Source organism: Lygodium microphyllum, chromosome 12 (genome assembly GCF_053477565.2).
Source record: "Lygodium microphyllum isolate KBCC chromosome 12, Lygodium_microphyllum_v1.1.10, whole genome shotgun sequence".
In the NCBI taxonomy this organism is placed as follows: Eukaryota; Viridiplantae; Streptophyta; class Polypodiopsida; order Schizaeales; family Lygodiaceae; genus Lygodium; species Lygodium microphyllum.
In genome coordinates this window covers 44,531,327-44,553,470 of record NC_141146.1, presented here as the reverse complement: position 1 = coordinate 44,553,470, position 22,144 = coordinate 44,531,327, and the positions used below count along the sequence as shown (strand labels likewise).

At 41.3% G+C, this 22,144-nt stretch overlaps 1 protein-coding gene across 5 annotated transcripts; it reads right to left on the bottom strand.

Annotated features, from left to right (window-relative positions):
• Positions 1–16,139: 16,139 nt before the first annotated feature.
• Positions 16,140–21,263, bottom strand: LOC148027698 (U-box domain-containing protein 44-like). Of its 5 annotated transcripts, none has more exons than XM_087689397.1 (5): positions 20,683–21,263; positions 19,250–20,537; positions 18,829–19,123; positions 17,210–18,751; positions 16,140–17,077 (listed from the first exon to the last, which is right to left on the bottom strand). In XM_087689397.1, exons 1-4 carry the CDS (start codon positions 20,730–20,732, stop codon positions 17,217–17,219), a joined length of 3,168 nt encoding a protein of 1,055 aa, XP_087545523.1. In that variant the 5' UTR covers positions 20,733–21,263; the 3' UTR covers positions 16,140–17,077; positions 17,210–17,216. The 5 variants fall into 5 exon arrangements, with proteins under 5 accessions (XP_087545523.1, XP_087545524.1, XP_087545526.1 ...); XM_087689398.1 differs by having other exon boundaries at positions 16,140–16,879; XM_087689400.1 differs by having other exon boundaries at positions 16,142–18,751; positions 19,250–20,618; positions 20,683–21,262.
• Between the last annotated feature and the right edge of the window lie 881 nt (positions 21,264–22,144).

The following is a 22,144-nucleotide window of genomic DNA, read 5'->3' as shown; positions in this document are numbered from 1 at the left end:
AGGGCAATAGGATAATGATCTTCTTAGGAGCTAAGAGACAAAGATAATAAAATGAACCTATTGAAGGGCCTGCTAAGGTCAAGGAAGCTAACCTAGTAGGGGAAGAGGAAAATCCTCAACCCGTATTCATAGGCTGATGACCTCACTGAGTGAGAGGAGGTTGATCTTGTTGCTCTCCTACAAGAGTTCATAGATGTATTTGCTTGTTCCTTAGATAAACTCAAAGGATTTGATCCAAGGGTTGTAACCCATAATATCCCGATGACTCCTGATGCAACACCTGCTAGACAATGGCCATACCCAATGAATCCAAAGCACACACATGTCATCAAGGAAGAGATGAATAAGTTTTTGAAGGCTAGATTCATCTACGAAATCAAGCACATAGACTGGGTATCGCCCATAGTGGTTGTTTTGAAGAAGAACGGAAATATTCAAGTGTGCTTAAACTATAAGAAGGCTAATGCTACAACGAAGAGATATAACTATCCATTGCCCTATATAGAACACATGCTCAAAAGAGTAGTGAAAAATGAGACTTATAGTTACTTGGATGGATTCTTATGTTATAACCAAGTGTAGGTACACCACAATGATAGGCATAAGATAGCATTTGCAATGGAATGGGGCATGTTTGCCTACATAGTCATGCCATTTGGACTAACAAATACCCCAGCTACCCTTTAACACGTCATGTGTACCATCTTCAAAGACATGCTTAGATGAGAACTGGAGGTGCTCGTGGATGTTCTATCCGTTCACCCTAGCTAGAGGGAACACCTAGATAAAATTTGTGCAATTCTTGAGCGATGTAGGCTGTATAGCCTCTCCTTAAACCCCTTGAAGTGCCAATTCTGGTAAAGCATGGATGCATCCTAGGGCATGTGGTGTCTAAGAATAGCAGTGCCACCAACTTCTCCAAAATCACAGTCATTGTCAATCTACCACCACCCACGAACTATGAGGGAGTTTAGTGCTTTTTGGGACACATAGGGTACTATCGACGATTCGTTTTGAACTATGTATTGATTGCTAGGCCCCTTTACAAATTGTTGATCAATTTCGAGTGAGCTGAGGAATGTCAATGTGCCTATGAGGAGATAAAAAAGGCTTTCACAATCGCATCAATTCTACGAGTCCCAGATTGGAACATAACATTCCACGTATACATTGGTGCATCGAAGTTCACCATGGGAGCCATTTTGTGCCAACCTAGTGAACATAATCTTGATTATCTTGTGAGCTTTGCTAGCAGAAAACTCACGGATATGGAGATGAAATACTCCACGATGGAGAGGGAAGGCCTAACCATGGTATTCACTGTAAGGAAGTTTAATCATTACCTTTTGGCTATGCCCTTTGTCTTCTTTGTTGACCATCAAGCTTGGCTGTACTTTAGTGAACAAACCTTGCGCTACAAGGCGCATAGCTAGGTGGTTACTTTTGCTTCTAGAGTTTGACTTCTCTGTGGCTGTATGCAAGGGTAAGCAACATTACATGGTAAACCATATGTCCCACATACCTATAAGAGAAGCTGCTAAATAGGGTATCATAGATGACTTTCCTGATGCGCACGTGTTTAGCATGTGTAGTGTGAGAGAGACCTTTTCAAGGTCGATCTAACGCCGTATTAGGCAGATGACATAATCCAAGTCCTAGAGCATGTATTTCCTAAGAGACCTATAGAGAAGGCTAGGTTAAAGCACATTATCCTTAAGATTCAACCCTATCAGTTAATTGCCGATCAACTCTATAGACTAAGAGAGGATGGATTATTGCAAAGATGTGTGTGTGAGCATGAAACACATGAGGTGCTTGTTGCTGAAGCACATGGTGGAATTGCTGGAAGACACTTCAACGAAGACACTACAACATGCAAGGTGTTGCAATCTTGGCTATGGTGGCCCACTCTATTTCGCAATGCTGCTAAGTTCATGAAGCATTGTGATGAATGTCAAAGGACCAAAGTACCCATCCGTAAGGACAAGATAGAGTTGACCCCAATAGTAGTGCAACAATTCTTTGAAAAGTGGGGGATCAAATTTATTGGGCCAATTAGCCCCATAGCATAGTACTCGTAGGCCAAATACATCATTGTAGGTATAGATTATCTCACAAAATGGGCTAAATCTTGGGCCACTAGGAAGAATGACGCTAGGAACACGGCTAAGTTCCTTTGGGAGCAAGTGATCTCACGATTCGACTACCCAATCGAGCTAGTTAGTGATGAAGGTATGCACTTTGTTAGTGAAGTAATTGTCCATTTGCTATCCACATTCTTGATTATTCATAGAAAATCATCACCATACTAACCTCAAGCTAACGGTTGGGCAAAATCCACGAACAAGATCCTAGTGAACGTCCTAACTAAGGTAGTCTCTGCCTCACAATGATTGGGACAATAAACTCATGGCAGTGCTATGGGCCTACAAGACAATCTACAAGACGGCCATAGGGCGGCCATAGGGCAAACACAATTCAAGCTTACGTATGGAACCAAAGCCATCATACCAATGGAATTCTTCATTCCAAGCTTGAGAGCAGTAGTGCAAGAGAGATGGGATGGCAAGGAGGCATGGACGAAATGCTTGGCAGAGCTAGAATGCCTTTCTAAGACCTGACTCCTAGCTACCCATGCGCTAATCTGCGAAAATGAAAAATACAAGAGTTGATTTGACAAAAAATTTTAAGAACATGACTTTGGGCAAGGCGATTTAGTGCTATTTTACTCTATAAAGGGCCATAAGCAAAAGATGAAGTTCAAAGGATTGGGGCCTTTCAGGGTCTACAACATTAATCAAATCAGCAATGTAGAGCTTGAGACCTAGAAGGAGAGGGCATAGGCTTCTTCAATGGCAGTCACCTCAAGAAGTACTATCCCCTAATGCATCCACTATATGATCCTCCAATGCTAGAACCCCTTGTAAATGTAAGAGTAGCCACCATTACTAAGATTGAAGAAGAGGGCAAGGAAGTAGTGGCATCTGCCTATCTAGTCATGTTGGTGATTGCCTAGAAGACACACATATTTGACGCACTCATTGACAAGGGAACTAATTGTAATATCCTTATGTATGATCATTTGACCCTCATTGGTTAGCCCCAATTGTAGCCTACCAATGCTAAACTCAACCCATTTGGGGGACAGTCCTACCCATTGCCGGGAAAGTACAAAATAACAGTCTCTATCAAGACTAAAAGTCTACATATGATCTTCTATGTGATGCCTAACACTAAGGCCGCTGGTAAGAAATAGCTGTTAGGACACGCTTTCAAAAAGCAAGCACATTGCAATATCAACTATGACTCATAGTGCATTCACCTTGCCATTGGCAATGCTCGGATAGTGACAGCTTTCAACAAGCACAATGCAACTCCATTGCAGCCTGCAATGCCACCGGTAGAGAAAACAAGTGCAAGGTCTAAGGAGGGGGGTCATAACTTGTTCCACCCTACCAAGACAAACCACCCACAACCCAAAGGAGTCACATCCAAGATCATTGAGCATAGCTCAAATGGGTGCCCAAACAATAACCGTAGATGCTTAGAAGCCAACCCTCGTGAACTTGAACATAGACGTCATGTCCTAGGCCTAGGAGGCAAAGCTGGCACTACCAAAGCAAACAAACAATCAAGCTATGATGAGTATCCAAAAACCTATTGCATGCTTAAGGCTACTACAAAGGTAACAATTGGATTTGGTTGTCCAAGACTAGGAGCAATATGCATGCTCCTCAATCCAAGCCCTCCAAGCCATCTCCACAAAATGGTAAGCCAACTAGGAATGAGGAATCCATTGACCCAAAAAACATCAAATCCATAGAATCTCAATGATTCTATCAACCAAAGCTGCAACTAGCCAGCCCTAGGCCAACTCGACCTAGCACTTCCAGTGTCCCAACTGCCCCACATGTCGAGAGTAGCACATCAACTGAGACGCAAGACTAATCCATCATAGAAGTGGCCGACAAACTCCCCATTGAACAACCCAAAAGACAAGCATCAGTAGTTGAGCTATCTAGCTTAGCAACCTCTTTCCGCAGGCCTTAGACCCTCCTATAAGTAGATATCCATCCTTACACTGACCATGGACCTAGTCGCGAATACAGGGGATGACTTAGTCACCTGCATTAGATGCTCGGATGCCAGATTCACCATGCTGGCTAGGAATTATGAATGGCTAGTGGACTTAGGCCTCCTCAATGGGACACTAGCAATGGAAGTGCACTCCTTATCATGCACTTGGGAGGACTACGAGTTTGTATTCGTCAAGATTCTCAAGATAGACAAGGAATTGATTAACAATGAGATCTCTTGAGAGCAAGGTTATAGAAAACAGCTAATCACATCCTATCATAGGAGCAAAGTCTCTTTGACAAGCCAGGAGCTAGAAGAGCTGACAAAGCTAGTCGACTCTAACTCTTCCTTTCTACGAAAATGGTATGGTCTACATCTCCAATGGGAACAAGAGTGTTGTCAAATCATGACCAACACTGAGCAAAGATGTGCAATCAAAACTTCTGAGTATGACCCTACCTATGTGGCTCCTACCTCGTTTAGAGTCTTGGCCATCACATGCAAATGACCTTTAGAGAAATATGTCATGGTCCACCCCTATTTTGATCCAATCACTACCGAGGAAGAATTGCATATTGCTAGCAAAATGAACTCCGATGACTTTCTCACTAATGTCCTAAACTACATTACATGTAGGCATTAGACCCCATGACATGGACCATCATGCCCACTTGGAGTATAACCCAAACTTCTACAATTGACCCATGATGAAGTAGAGCACATCAAGCATGCACTTAAATGACCTTAACCCTTCACTCTCCAACCCTAGGAAGGATTTTTATCATTCCCAGGGGGGAGGGGATAAGGTGGAAAAGAAAACATGACTTGAACTTCAAAACTCCAAACTGAATTTCAAAAGTAAAAAAGGATGAATAAAGGAAACTTGTACTTCAAGAAAATATTGTATGGAATTAGTTCTTGGAATGTGTGGATTGCTTGAAGTATAAAAAGTTTACATTCCTTATTAAAACATTGCACCATTCCATGATGTTTGATCTTAAACTTTTTTCTTTTTTTCAAAAAGTACTCCCAAAGGAGCTAATTATAAGATGTCATTCCATAATAGGAATTTAAGATGGCATGCCACTTTTTGTTCTCAGAGGAAGAGCACAACAGGTAGTACTGATTAGCCATTGAAACATGTCTACAACCTGCTGAAGTATCATAGTGTCAGCAATTTGGAAGAGATGGTAAGCAAGGAAGGAGCAGTAAGACAAATAGTCGATCAGTGAAATCTCCATAGATACATAGAGAAGGTGGGCCAGAAGATCAACCATGGCAAATGCACGAAATTCATTAGAACCTTTGACAGAACAAAGAATAGTGGCACAATAACTATCAAGAAGGAAGGCTCCCCTAAAAGAATAGAGGTTGTGCTGCCCACCCATACATAGTGGAGAAGGTCTTGGGATTGGCCAACACACATGGGAAGAGACTTAAAAGGGATGTTTATATCATGTTGAAGATGCTCAAGACAAATATTTACACCAATGACGAAATCAGTCTAGCAGACATCCCTAACCTTGCCATCCAGTTACAGGACAAGATGGTGCATGCCGTGTTTTCTAGTCATCGATACAATACCCTCATGGCTCAAATTCCAATACTGATGCTTGAAAGTATTGTAGCAAGGAACCTAGATGAAGTAAACGTAAATGCCTATGTTTTCAAGATGATTGAATCATTAGCCAAGGCATTATCATCACACCACAGACCTGCAAGAGGGGAGTCACTAGCTACCGCAACCGAATTGGACAAAAAAATGCCCGCATCAAAAGCATCCCTAATAGGGTTTTGGGGGTGCTGACCGCCATCATCTAAGAAGCAGTGGGAGAGACATAAAGAGAAGAGGAAGTAGGGGAGACTCCAAAGAGATCTAACACCCATGAGCAACACCTTTCCCCAGTCCCACAAAGCCCATCAATGTCTCCGAAAGCAAGAAAGGTGGGAAACAAAGAAGTGAGCAAGCCACATAAAGAGAAGGCGGAGCGAGTAGCAAGAAAGAAGGGAGTTCAACCCCAAGCTCATCAGCAACATGAAGAGTTCAGTGAGCAAGAATAAAAACTAGGAAGAAAAGGAGGAATGCCTATGGAAGGTAGAAGAAGAATCCCAAAGGACGAAGGAAGAATGAAGGAAGAAGTGACAAGAGGAGGAGGAAAGGCCAGGGAGAGAAAAGGATGAGAAAATGGCCCTCGCAATCACGGTCGAACAACCCTCTCACATAGAAGAGCTGATTAGAAGAAACATAGATGATGTGCTTGGGACTAGCTTTGTAGTAGCAAAAGCAACCATAGGACTCGTGGTGGAAAGCAAAGGGAAGGCCCCATTGGAACCGCCCCCACTTGTCATGGTCGCCACCACTCTACTACCACTAAGAAACCATGGATGCTACTATGAACCAAAGCAACATGATGGCTTGGATGCAATACCTAGTCAACATGGTGCAACACCTCAGACTAGCACCCAGTGAAGGAGCTCTAATAAATAGGGACAAAGAGACCTGCTGCCATGGATGCAGAATCTAGAAAGGATCCAAAGAAGTCCAAGGTCAAAGCATCCATGAAATCTGTGCCATTGGCTATGCCAACAGCGACCAACTATGATGAATACGTGTAGGAGCTCCTAAGCCAACTTGATAAGATGAAGGAAGACAAGAAGGCTACCATGGTGAAATTGGAGAAGGAAAAAGACATGTTTGTTGTGCCTACCAACTAGAGAAGACAAATCACATAATCATCTATCAGAGGCAATTGAATGACCTAAAGGAGGAATTAGAAGCAAGGAAAATAATGGAGGCAAAGAAGGAAGAAGTGAGTGCAAAAGATCCATAAGTGGAAAAGATAGAGGAAGAAATGGGACTAGAAATAGACTTCTCAAAAGCCATACAAGGGCAAAAGGATATGGAGGAGAAATTTGAGCAATCAAAGAACCTAGCAGAGGGGCTCATCAAGGAGCTGAAGAGGGTAAAAACACAAGCCCATGCAGAGTTTCGAAAGGAGAGGAGGAAAAAAGAACTACTGCTAAAGGAACTACAAGAGGTTAAGGCCTAGAGGGACAATGATTTAGCTAAAAAGCTACTAGAGGCAGAGAACTGACTCATTGAGACCCTTCAAGAGAAGAAATGGCTAAAATAAGAGTTGAATCGCCACAAATATGACAACGAGAAGATGCTGTCAATATTGAAATAATAAGAAGAGGTGGCGACAACACTGTCACAAGAGCTACATCTCATTCAAGGCAAGATGGAGGAGAAGGTTGAGGCTTGGGAAGAGAGGAACCTTGGAAGAGACATGGACGTGGCCAAAATGCCTTGCCTTAGTAGAAAGTAGGAGAATCATGGTAGAGGCAAGGGCCAAAGCAGTGAAGGTAGGGCTAGAGGCCCAACAATGTGCCTTCCTCAATATTGTACCTCATGTAACTCATGCCAAGGATGATGACCCTATGGAAGGGCTAAAGAGGAAGCTAGAGGTCTCAAGGAGAGCCATAAAATATGGGCTCCAAGAGCACACCCCAAGGACCAGTACTAGCCCAAATTTGGCACAATGAACACAACTTTTTCTACAAGCAAGGCTCTTGATAGAGGAGTTAGAGAAACTTAGAATTGAAGAACAAAAGCATCGAGAGCAGCCAGCCACACAATGTTGAGATATCGAGCTCCACTCGTGATATGCCAAGGTGACCGTTGTGTATTTATGTCACCGACTTGTCAGTTGCAGACGCGGTTGGTACACCGCCCATGAATAATAGCTACATGATAGCTATCCTTATCTACTCTAGTTCGTGGCTCAGTTAGTATGCCACCTTAGTTAGTTGAGTTTGGTTTGAGACCCATATAGAGGGTTCTTCTATTTCTTTGTACTTGAGTTCTTTTGGCTTACACAACTAAGAAGAGGAAAACTGTTTTCAGCCTCCACCCTTGTGTGTCTTCCCCCATTGTGCAAGCAAGAAAGCTTCAAGCGAGACTCCTTCCTTCTCTCCCACAATCTTGACATGATATCAGAGCCTTGTTCGTGGTAAGGAGCTCAAGAAAGCAAGCCAAGCTCGCGGTGTTCTGGTAAGAGGAGCAATGTTGCTTTCATCTTCTGTTTTGAGAGCAGATCTCTGCAGGTAGCACAATCGGAAAGTGCAGGAGTGCATTGTCTCAGGTTGAGACGCCTTTCGCGGTGAAGCAAGAGGACCTTGTTTTTTTGATTTGAGGCCATTTCGGGGCCTGTTTTGGAGGCGGAAGTTTTCTGCACGCACTCAGGAAAAGGCCCAGTTTTATGCTGTGCAGCCACTGTTCTACAGGTCGGTGAATAGTTACTGTAAAAATTGCATTGTATGCTTGTGCGCAGAGACATTGGGAGTTACAGAATCATCCCTGTTGCCTGTTGATGCAAAATCGTCACTAGGAAGTGACTGTGTGGTCAAATACCACTTTCGCCAGTTTTGCAGATTTTCCCTTGTGAGGGTGAAGCTGTGGTTTTTGCAGTGACAGAATTGTTTGCAGTCTTCTGTAATGGCATCTGATTCTCTATTTGGCATATTGGAGAGGTATCTCGTACCATGCTCAATGAAAAAGACCTGCCAGATTTTTACTGGGTTGAGGCAGTTGCTACAGCAGTTTACATAATGAACAGGACTCCCACTACAACAATACATGGCATGACTCCAGAGGAGAGGTATACTGGTAGGAAACCAGATATTTCTCATTTGAAAATTTTTTGTTGCATTTCCTATGTTCATGTGTTAGATGAGTTGAGATCCAACTTGGATCCAAAAGCTGAGAAGTGCATCTTTATTGGTTACTCTCTGCAGAGCAAAAAGGGTATAGATGCTATAACCCTTCTACTCGTAAGTTTACAGTGAGTAGAGATGTTATTTTTGATGAGATGAGTAGATGGTATAAACCAGTAAATGTGATTGATAATGTAGATATGCAAAATGGTAATGCTACACAGAATTCACAGCAACAGTCACAAGATATTAGTGGACCAGGAGCATTCTCTAGCAGTGGTTCACATTCTTCGTCATGGACAGGCAGATTGAGATCAGGAGAATCTTCTCAAAGCAATGCAGATAGTGATATGCAGGTATCACGAAAAGGAAAAGAGAAGGTAGATCAGCCCATGTTTGAGGTGCATTATCACTATGTGCGGGAGAGGGTTTTACTAGGTCTTATTGATCTAGTTTATGTCAGCACAGAGAATCAGGTAGCTGACATATTCACGAAGGCATTGGGCGCAGAGAAGCTGTGCAAGTTCAGAGACCTGCTTGGTGTGTAGGAATTGGGATTGAGCTCGAGGGGGAGTGTTGAGATATCGAGCTCCACTCGTGATATGCCAGGGTGACCGTTGTGCATTTATGTCACCGACTTGTCAGTTGCAGATGCGGTTGGTACACCGCCCATGAATAATAGCTAGATGACAGCTATCCTTATCTACTCTATTTCGTGGCTTAGTTAGTATGCCACCTTAGTTAGTTGAGTTTGGTTTGAGACCCATATATAGGGTTTTTCTATTTCTATGTACTTGAGTTCTTTTTGGCTTACACAACTAAGAAGAGGAAAACTCTTTTCAGCCTCCACCTTTGTGTGTATTCCCCCATTGTGCAAGCAGAAAAGCTATAAGTGAGACTCCTTCCTTCTCTCCCACAATCTTGACACATAGAGCTGGCGTCCTTTACACGCCTTGGTGATGTGGCTAAAATTTACTCAATTGGCATATTAGGTAACTAATATGGAGGATATGCTAGTGATTATACAAGTGGACTACATTCATGTGATTCACTCTTGGTTATGGCATATTTATTATGCCACCTCATCTATCCTTAGTGGGTTCACACTTAGTGACTGCATGTACATACGTCTAGCACTTTCATATTAGTCTTTTATCATGTTGTAGACTAAGTTTTTTTATGTGGAAGAATAAGAAAGAAGAAGAATAAGAAGAAGAAGATTTCAGCCCTACTTCTCTGTGTGCTCAAGTCTCCATTGTGTGCGTGATCTTGATTGCTTCACCTCTCTCTTCTCTTGTTTGTTTATAGACCCCATCCGTAGTGGGATACTTATATTTTTCTACCTTGACTAACTTCTATACATATAATGGATATGGATGGGTTTATCTGATGAAACACATATGAGAGGGGTTTGCTTGCTCAAAAAAACTTCTTTATGATGGTTAAATATTTGAGTGGTTGCAAGTCTCTTATACTTTAACTAATTGATAAAGGAGTGTATGTCACATGGCTTCAATACATTTATGACTAAATGAGGCATTTTTCATCGGTGTGCAATGCAATACTATCTCAATAAAATGGTATGGCAAAATAGATTTTCATTCTCTTATGGAGATGTTGCAATATATGCTTACATATGACAGGATTCCTCACATGTTCCTAATGTAAGCCATTAGGTGTTCATCTTGTACCTTTTTCCACTTACGCATTGGATACAATTAAATCATATGAGGCTTGGAATATTTGAGATTCAATAGTGAATCACATGTGTGTGCTATATGGATGTCTAGTATATGCCTTGGTGCCATTATGGCACATCAACACAAGCTACATGACAAGGCAATGAAATGCATATTTATGGGATACAATGTAGAGATCAAAGGGTACCCTTTATACCAACCCTTGATGGGAAAAACCATACTTAGTTAGGTTGTTACATTCATTGAACATATAGGTCAAATTATAGTGCCAAAAGAAACCACATGTGGGTTCACATAGTGTGTTTGATACATTGTTGCCTACATTTCAAAATGGGTGCACCAGAATATAAACATTTTCACAACAAGTACACAATAATACACTAATCAATCTTTTTCACTAACTACTTAACAATACATGCAATCTACAATCTCTTTGTAGATAAAACTTATGTTTGCTTTCTAAAATAGCCTGCAACCTTGTGGGTCTAAAATGGGGCCCGAAACAGCTAAATCCTAAAGGGTCGATATACAAAATATACAATGCTAGACTTGTATACCAAATCTTATAGAAATCTAAGATTTTTGCTCTACCCCACTTATGGTGCCTCCACAGACTCTCAAAGAGAAAGAGTAGAAAAATAGGAGAGCTTCTTACCCATTGCTTTCTTGCTCAAATCCTTGCTTCTTCTCCTTCACTTCAGTCTTCAAAACCAGCCTCTCTCAGTGGCGCCACTCTAATATGATGATAAGAATTGTATAGTGGGGGAACTTTCCTGAGCTGCTGCACCAAATACACACCATACATACAAGAGGTAGCTCACTCAAGAACACAAAAAGAGAGATGGAGACTAAAATGTTTTCTTGCTAGTTTTTTCTTAATCTTTCATACATAATACAATATATACACAAAGTATAGATAAGATAAAGCATAAAGAAAAGTGACCTACTAAATCAAACAATACATAATTGACTATATTAATCAATTGTGTTATAATTATGCCATCTATAGATAGGCGTAACAACCAAATATAATAAATGATAAGTCGGTGGCTATATGAGGATCGTAATGACTACTGATGTGCCAAGTGTAGACGTGTAGACCCGCCTAGCCAAGCAGTCCATCATCAATGTATATACGTGTTGAGCTTGCCATCTCAACAAGGAAAACTTGATGATACATCAATCATAATAGGTGAGTCCCTAATCCCTTACCTTTCCTTGATACTTGTAATATACTTAGTGAAGTGACCTTTAAACATAATCTACCACTCAAAGGTCTATTAATAAACCAATGATTAAGAGACTCGTGTGGCCCACTCATTGTCTATAACTATTGACATGTTTTTTGTGCATCCACTCTCTCATGAATATCAGTCCTAACTATATCTTGCACATTGGTATACCAACTACTCATTTCATCAAAGATAACATCTCTAACTCTCAACTCACATACAATAGGATTATAAAATCTATATCTCTTTTACTCAAGAGAATATGCCACAAATACACATTTTTCTACTTTGGGATCCAATGTACTATGCAACTCATCAAGAATATGCACATAAGTGATATATCCAAATACTTTTAAGTGAGATAGATTTTGCTTTTTATCTTTGTATTTCTCCTCAAGTATCATACCATGTATATCAGTCGTATGTGTCTTGTTTATAATGTATTCATCAATAGAAAGTATTTCAGTCCAATAGTAGTAAGGTAAGTTTCTTTCAAACATCAATGTTCAAGCCACCTTTACAATGTACATGTTTTCCCACTCACTAACCCCATTTTACTGTGGAGTGTACCTATATATAAACTACATCTAAATATCATTTTTTTGTAAGAAATCAAAGAACTTATCAAAAAAGTAATATTTTCCTCCATGTGACCTTAAGCATTTAATATGTAACCATGTCTCCTTCTTAACCAAAGCTTTAAAGCTTTTAAATTGAGTCAGTACTACCTAACTTTTCTCACACATACAATAAATCCATTCTTTTCAAGTGTAATCATCAATGAAAGAAACATAATACTTGCAACCACCCATGGCTACAATCTTTGTAAAACCCTACACATTAAAACATATCAACTCAAGTAGCTTCTTGCATACATGCTTTTCATGTGGAAATGCATGCCTTAACTGTTTTCCAAATTGATATGATGCACATACTTTATGCATCCCATCAACTTTGAACTTTGGTGAGCTATCCACAATTTGTTTTAATTGCATATTTTTCAAACATTGCACAATTACTTGACCAATCTGGTTATTCCAAATTTCAATGTGAGTGACACTACCTAAACCTTGTGCAAACATCACAACATCTATTTTAGGAAAACCTACATAAAGAGTAAACAATCTGCATGCATGCTTACCTTTTGCAATGAATATACAACCATTACTAAAAACCTCTACATAATAATCATCAAATGTGAACTGAGTCTATAATCCCTATTCCACCATCTAACCAATAAAAACCAAGTTCTTAGTTATGTTTGGTGCATGCAACACAAGCCAAATACTTTGTTTTACCATCTTTTATACTCAAGGAAACATTTTCAATATGAGTGATGGGATGGGTTATATCATCCCCTATCTCCACATAGCCTGAAGACTCTAGAATGTGCATCTCTCTAAACCACTCTCTACAAGAAGTCATGTGGTTAAAGGCACCTAAGTTTCCATGCTCGCACACAACATTATCGACATCATCAACTACTACATTGATAAATCCAAAAGCTTTCAAAATACTCTTGATCTTTAATACATAGTCATTTATGGATTGATTCCCTCTTTTGACTTTATCTAGCTTTCACTTGAGCTGCAACTTGCTAGCATTTATGTTTACCTTAGACTACCTCGCCAGATTCTTTCAAACAATAACGGGGATTTCAGATTCTTGCAAACTCATAGACAATCAATGCATCATCACTCTACTCTGTGTGTGTTCCCTATCCTTCTTAGCCTTTATTTATTATGCAGTAGCATTTTGCTAAGAGAATTCAATTGCCAATACCATGTTTCCTTCAATGGAATTCTAAATATCTTAATCCTTCAAAAAATTTGTCATCTTAAACTTTCAAGAAGGATAATTATTATTATCAAGCTTCACACTAACAATCTAATTAAAATTGTCAAAGATTTGGACGAGACAAGCAACCTTGTAAGATCTGTTATCTCCAACCAAGACAATATCTATATACTACAACCAAAACCCAGAATCGTTTTCATAGAATGTATAACAATAACTACAATCTATAATCTACATATAGATATCCTCTGTATTTGCAACCTGACAAATAACTCAAAACTTGTAGAGCTAAAAGCTATAACGTATGCATTTATAAATAGCAGAGAACCGAATCTATAGTCCATCCACAAACTTTTATTTAACTTAGAAGGCCAAAATGAAGGCCAAAATAACCTTAGATGGCCAAATTCATTGCAGGAGGGCCCTAAAGAGCTAATCTACAACATATACATCACTATTCGAGCTCACCAAGTTTCACTGCAATCTGAGACTGCAACCTTGCCAACCTCGAGAACCTCCCACGACTATATTCCAAGGCAATTCAAACAAGATGAAAGAGCTTCTTACTCATTGCTTGCTTGCTTACTTTCTTAGTCCATCGCCTTCATCTCCACCTTTGATTGAGCTCTGTAGATGTGGTATTACTCTAATACCATATAAATAGACAAGAGAAGAGAGAGACAAAGTAACCGAGAACACATACACACAATGAAGACTTGAGCATACAAAGAAATAGGGATGAAATCTTCTTCTTCCACACAAAAAAACTTAGTCTACGTGAAGATAAAAGACTAATATGAAAGTACTAGAACATACGTACATGCGATCACTTAAGTATAAACCCGCTAAGGATAGATAAGATGGCACAATGAATGTGCCATAACCAAGAGTAGACTAGGTAGATGTAGTCTAGTTGTAGAACCACTAGCATATCCTCCATGTTGGTTATCTAATAAGCCACTTAAGTAAAGTTATGCCACATCACCAAGGCGTATAATGGACGTCAACTCATGTGGAGCTTGACATCTCAACAAGGTCCACATTAGACCACATACATTGCTATGCACTGGTTGAGATTTTTGGATAGCTCACATTGATCCATTCTTTTGAACGAAGTACAATGCATCTTTCCAAGTACTAAATCCTCACACACATTTGACTAGAGATTTCAAAGAGGGTAAATCAAATACCATAGCATGCCTTTTTAGGCAAAGCGAACCTTCAAAGTTTAAGGTGACCAAATCTAGCATCCCACAATGCAATGTCACTAATAACTAAAGTATCAACTACCAAAGGATCATGAGGTACAATACTCTCATACCTATCCAACTACCTTTCAAAGTTTGAGGTGACCAAAACTAGCATCCCACAATGGAATGTCATTAATCACTAAAGCATCAACTACCAAAGGATCATGAGCTACAATACTTTCATACCTATCCAACTTATATTGTCCATTGTGCAATGTGCTAATAAAGATTACATCACCAACATTACAAATCATGCATATGTATTTGCCCATATGAAAATGCACCAAGAACCCAAAATATAAAATTCCTAAGACTAGTAAAAGGTTTTTGTGATCCATAACATATATAAGACATTCTTCCACATCATTAAAACCCTATTAGCTACAAATTTTTTGAATATCTCCAATGTCTTCAAGATTGTGTGACACATGATTAGCATAAACAATAAATACCTCTTTGGGTGTAGCCAACATAGAGATAAACTCCTCTATGTAAGAGATTATGTGCTTAGAAGCACCACATGTCAAACTATCATGCATCCTTGGCTCCAAACACTAACAAGAATTGCATATAAAATGAAGAATTATAAGAGCATGTAACCACAAATGTATAATTTGCTTCATTGATTCTTTGTGACACTATAGTTTTGAGGTAGCTAGTGCAATCATGCTTGCCATTAAAAGCATCCCAAAAAACCATTATTACTAACCATTGCACAAATCTTTGAACAAAAGAGAAACTACACAATACAATTTACATCAAAGCTATGCATTCAAGATATCCCTACACTAAATGTGTCCAAATCTTCTTGCACTACACCACTTCATGGACTGGAGCTTTATTGCTACTGCATGCTTGCTTGTTCTCCTGATAAACTCAAACTAGCAAATGATTGACTAAACAAGATCTCAACACTTACTCTAGTACGTAGTGGTTTGGATGCAAAGCATGTGCGCGCGCGCGCCCACACACACATGGGGGGGGGGGGGGGGGTGTTGCAGAGTAATTATAGGAATTGGAAGTATACTATATCTCCAAGGGAAAAAAGTAAACCTACCCAAAAGCAAGGGTCACACGAGGAAAAACCCTTCCTAGTATGAAAGTAAAAAGTTCCTCAATGTCCACCACAAAGCTTAAAAGGTAAAGTTGCCAATTAACAAGCATATATCCTAATGTGTAATCACTCTTAGGAGGGATCTAGGTGTCAAAAAAGAATGCAATGAGACCTAAAAGTGATCTAGGTGTAAAAAATGAATGCAATGGGATAAGGGTTACGCAAATACTTGCATAATCAACAATATTGGCACATCCTTCGATACATAGGGAGTCACAATTCTTTCAATTTCTTCTGCAAATCCCAACCCTTGCAATCTCTTGTGCAGGGATGGGGTTTCAATTTCTTGTGCAAATGTAAGCCTAAATGCTACTTAATTACAAGAAATGAAAACTTTACCGAAAACAGGCAAAAGAGCATCTTTGTGGATTCCTATAGGTGTACTCCATGCAACAGAAACTGAATTAAAAACCCCAAGAGAAAACCTTAATTCTAAACAGCCTCATCTGTGCCAATCCAATCCCTAGCCTTCCGAATGCAAGGAATGAGCCGTGCTCTGCTTGAGTGCAGACATTGTATTAGAAGCAGATATTATGCTACATCAACTGCATGGTGCAGGAGTCGAAGAGACTGCACTGATTATGAGAGGAGGGTAGCTCATGATAGTGCAGTTAACCAGATTTGATGTGGTTAGTCTCTGTAATACAGGCTGTAAGCGTCCACATTCCAAATGACCCATGATCACAGCCAGAGATAGCATGACACCATAAAACTGCTGTTCTGCCTGCTAGAAACATACAATCTTTCTCTGCTAAATAATATTGGATGATTTATTAGACTATAGAAGGGACAGAACATGGTACATACAAACAAAGTGCCAGTCACCAACAAGCAGCAACCCGTTGCCCAATTGGTTGGGAGTGTGGAGGAATTGAGGGAGGTTATTAGAGGGTTCAAAACCCACAATTGGGTGGCTCCAAGCTGCCTTACCATAGGGGTGCTCTACCTTCGGGTGAGAAGGATGGATGTACCCTATCCCATCAAGAAATACCGCTGAAAGGCACAATCACCATATCATAAAAAAGTCCTAGTGAGAATAGCCAAATCTAGTTGGCTTCAATATCTGTGCAATAACTGGCTTTATGCTTGGGTGAGTACACACATCCAAAAAGTAATTTACATCTTGCAGGATGAGAAAAATCAATGAGAGCCTTTTGTCAGATAGCATTTTGCAATAAAATCCTGCAATCACTGTGCATCTCCAGAATAAGCAAAATCAACGAGGAGCTTTTGTCAGACAGCATTTTGCAATAGAATCCTGTATTCCGTATCCAACCAAAACAATCATCAAGGTATGCTGCATGAGGGATGCAAATATTATACCTTCAAGTCAGCTGCTGGGTACCATAGTAGTAGAGGTTGATGCACCAAAATAATTAGATTGACTATGAAGGAGCTCGAGATGGCGAAGGAGCCGACCAGCAAGTTGGCGAAGGGGAGGGGTGCCCTTCTGTGCAAGAGTAATGATGTGCATTTGTGCCTGAGCAGCATACTGTGCTCGGTAACGTTGAATGCTAAAGAACTTCTCACACAGCCGTGCTGCCAATTCCTGTACCTGGAGAACAGGGCTGCTCATCAGGTTAATGATGACAATCATACCTTTATGATTTTCAATGACACAGCAACCCTGCTCGAGCAGGTCTCCATCAGCATCCACAAGTGTTTGGAGTGCCATCAGTGCTGCCACCACACAGGAGCTGCTACCTTCCTTCATCCCCTCTCCTCGTAATGTCTCAACCAATGGAGCCACTGCCTTAGCCTCCAGCAAGCAGAATGTGGTCTTTATGTTACAGACACCACCATGTACCCTACATACTGCCACAGGCTGCCGTCGAAAGAAGCACCCTAAAAGGCAAGCACTGCCCATTGTCACCTCCATTGGCTCACTAAGCTGCCGTGAGCTCAATGAAAAATTGTAGAGCGCCCTCGCTGCTCTTTTCTTTGCAAAAACCCCACCCGACCTCAATAAAGCTACATATCTCTGTATGACCTCCTCAGAGGCCAGTGTCAGTTGCAAGCTCAAATTGCTGGGTGAAGTGAAACGCAACAGGGCTCCAGCAGTTGCCTCCACAACCCCATCATTCTGGTGATTCTTGAAAACTTTGATGAGCAATTGCATGAGTTCCTCCTCTTGTAGCATGAGACTTGTGATCTGCTCATCCTTGCTGGGAAGACTCGCAAAAAATGTAATGGCTCCCTGCAGCTCTGCATCACTCCTGGAATCCTTGAGAATCTTAGCTAACACAGAGACTGCAGCAGGTGAAGCAATAATTGCCTGAGCAGCTTCTTGATGAAAATGGACTGCCAAGCAAGTAAGAAGTTCAACACAGTGGCGTTGAAGTGAGTTGTTATCAGGTAAGAGAAGATGACGCAGCAAGCAGGTGAAAGCATCACAATCCTTCATTTTCTGACGAGCAGCTCCCTTGCTGCACTGGGCAAGGCCCAATAACCCTTTCAATAGGGATTGCTGTACTTGCACAGGTGTTGAAGGGCCCAAAAGCTGGAAGTACAGACAAACCGTGTCCTCCAGTTCACCATCTGTCATCTCCCAGTCATCTGCTCCTAAAATATTTGCTAGGGTAGCAGCACTGCTCTGTTTTACAGCTTCGGAGTGGCGAACACCTTTCAGAGTGTTGAGCAGTATAGGCAAAGCTCCAGATAGCTGCAGACCCTGTCTAGCTGCTGCCACTGTAGATAATTTTTCAAGTGCTGCCATGGCAGCCTCACGCTCTTCTTCCCGCCCAGTCTCCACCATCTTCACCAAAGTCTGCACGGTTTCACCTGTTGCTGCTACAACCTTGCTGGAGTCTGGCATGTGCAATCGCCCTAATGTTTTGGCCATCAACACTTTGGATGCACTGTCACCTGTACACTCAGAGAATTATTGCATATGGATGTAGCAATCAGAAAGAACATTGTTAGCCATGCACAGTGAAGCTCACCTTCATTCAACCGTGTAACAAGTGGTCTCATGATGTTTGATTCAGCCATAATAACAGCATTCTCGTCAGATTTGGGTAAGTTCTCCAGAATAGCTTTAACGTTATCAGCACAATGCTCATCCTGGATAAGTGTAACTAGAAAAAGCACAGCACTAGGTGCTCGGCTAATCTTCTCAGCAATTGCACTGTTTTCAGAGAGTGCCCGCATCAATTGGACACATACAGCAGCTTCATCATTTTGTCTGGCAAGACACCTGACAACCAGCTGAATAATATTCTCTTTCACCATTAGGTCCTGCAAGATAATGTGGCAAACATATTGTGAAATGTCAAATTCAATCGGTAAGAATGTTAGTAATGGTAAAAAAGTAACAGTAGTACGAGCCTAGCAATGAACAAGATTAGTTCACCACCCCTTCACCTGGCACTCTTCATTCTCTGCAAGACTACTAAGCACACAAAAGGCTTTCTTGCGGAGCTCTAGATCACTCGATTCTGTGAGATGCACGAGCACAGGTAGGAGGTTCTTTGATGCTACACCATATTTGCAAAGCTTCTCCTCTTCACACAAATTTTGGAGATCATGCAGAGCCTTCAGCTGATGCTCCTCTTCACCAGAGCGTAATAGATCATTGGCATGGTCCAGCATGATGTTATTGTTTCTCTCCTTCCACTCAGCTATAGACTGTTTTAATGCAATGTTGGATTTCATATTGAGATTTCCAAGCTGAACACCTGTTGGGCATCTTGTGTGGCCTTCTGCAAACCATCGCTCAATGGCCTTGCGTTCATATGTCTGCCCGGATGCAATTTGCACTGGGTCTCGCATAACGTCCTGTGTAATGGAGCAGATGAAAGACTTTAAGGGAAGAATCAAGGTGTCTCTTCTTCCATGATGGGAAGAAGGCATGGCCATCAACTCCGGTACTCTGATTGTGGTCTCTGTCTTTGCTGCTGCAATTGCCTTCTCTAGCAAAACAATCAACTGTTCCACATACAAAGCGTGTGCCTTTCCTCTTCTCATCTCTGCAGAAACCTTCTCCTCCTTTAGTCTAGCAACCTCATTGGCAAAGCCCTCGCTGACAAGAGAAGTAAAGCCCAAGCACTCTGCAACTTGTTTCGCAAGCTTGGAAGCCAAGACAGCATCTGTAGCAATGGAGTCAAGTGCATCATGCTCCAGGAGATCGTGCAGGCTTTGTTCCTTCGCTGCGAGCTTGATGGAGCGACATTCATTTAGTGCCTGTTTCTCATCAGCGAGGCGGCGCTGGAGAGAGCTGGACCATGCAGTATCATCAAGAAAGGATTCAATAGCTTCATTGAAGTTGCCATAACAGTGCTGTAATCGAAGCCAGAGGTCGGGGCAGCACATGAGCAGGTACATGGGGCAATGGTTGGAGTACTCTTCCACAAGCTGTTCTGCATCCTGCAAGTGTCTGTCCATCTTGCTGGTGCTGGAGGCAGCAAGGATCGTTCCACGGATCTCAAGCTCCCGTTCCATCTCTTTGACAAGCGCAGCAAGCTCATGGAGATGAGCTGCGAAAGGGGAGAGGAGGGAGTGTGCCATGTGACTCTTACTGGGGCTCACATTACTAGACTTGAGAGCCAGAGATGCAAGGCGCCTGCTTGTGGAGGAGGGCCAGAAGTTCAGAGAACCAAATTCATCCGCCATTGTCATCATAGATATATGATCACACGTCTTTGCATCACAGCTGAAGAACAGTCAATCCACCACCGGCACAGTACAGATGTATATAATCACAAATGAATTTTGATATCCCTCTGAGCCACAGCTGAAAAAATAGTCAATCCACCATTGACACAGATACTTATGATCACAGATGAAATTTCACATACCTCTGCATCACAGCTGAAGAACCGTCAATCCAACAGTCCATCACAGACATGTGCCATCACAGATGCATCGCAATCTCTCTCCATCACAGCTAAAAGAGAGATGAGTCGTGATGTCTCTCTGTATCACAGCTGAAGAATAATCAATCCCCCATGTCATCACAGGCGTACATAATCACAGATGAATCACGATATCTCTCTATATCACAGCTAAAAGAGAGATGAGTCGTGATGTCTCTCTGTATCACAGCTGAAGAATAATCAATCCCCCATGTCATCACAGGCGTAAATAATCACAGATGAATCACGATATCTCTCTATATCACAGCTGAAGAACAGAAAATTCGCCATCGTCATCGAAAATTTATGTAATCAGAGGTGAAAATCATGATCTCTCTCTCTGACACAGATAACATCTGGGTAATTATGATGAATCGATGTCAGCTCTCTGCATCAATTTGCCAAAGATGAATCATGCATGCTCTCTCTCTCTCTCTCATAGCCAGACCGCCATTGTAATCGCAGACACGCACGCATCACACAGATAAATCATTGACGCAGTCAAAGCGCGTTTTAAAAAAAAGATGGCGAAATGTGTTCACGCACACCACCTGGCACCACATTTCACCTAGAAACCCACTCTTTGTAATAAAAAAAAACAATTGTTGATGTGAAGGGACTTAAGGACCTACCCCACTCTCGTAAAGAGAAAAGTGTGGTGTCGAGGCCTCTCACAAGCGTTCGGGAAAAGACGGGTTCGCTTCAACCTAGAACTTGTTCACCTTGACAAAAATCCTTGTATAAAAAAAAAAGTTGATGTGAAGGGATCTAAGGACCTACCCCACTCTCGTAAAGCAAAAAGTGTGATGTAGAGGCCTCTAGGCTCTCACAAGGAATACAAGAGGGTTTCCATACGCGACAGAGTTAATCAGCTAAGTGCATTTCTAGAAACGGTGCCCTGCTGTGGTGGTTACACCCAAAAGAGGAATTGTTAGAAAAGTAGGGTATAGTTCACTATGCAAATATGAAAAATGTCAAGTAGTAAATGTGAAGGGAACAACTACTTCGATTCCCTTGTTTCTTCCTCTCCCACAACTTAGGGTTAAAAATGTCAAGATGCTCCCTCCGTCCCTCCCTCTCTCTCTCTCTTGCCCACATGATCACCTACTCATTGCACTCACCCTTGGCATCATTGCATCTGCATGCGTGTTGGGCATGCTAGCCACACGATTACCCACTCGTTCCACCACTTTGCTCAACTTGCTCCACCACTAGACAACTCCATCATTCCACCACTTCATCTCCCTACATGTCCTTTGGTTCCACCACAATAGCAACACTCTTTTTGATGTTAACCTAAACACACACACACACTGCACTATTGCAAATGCTAAAGCGGGGAGAAAAAAGTGTGCGATTGAGATATATATATATATATATATATATATATATATAGAAGAGATAT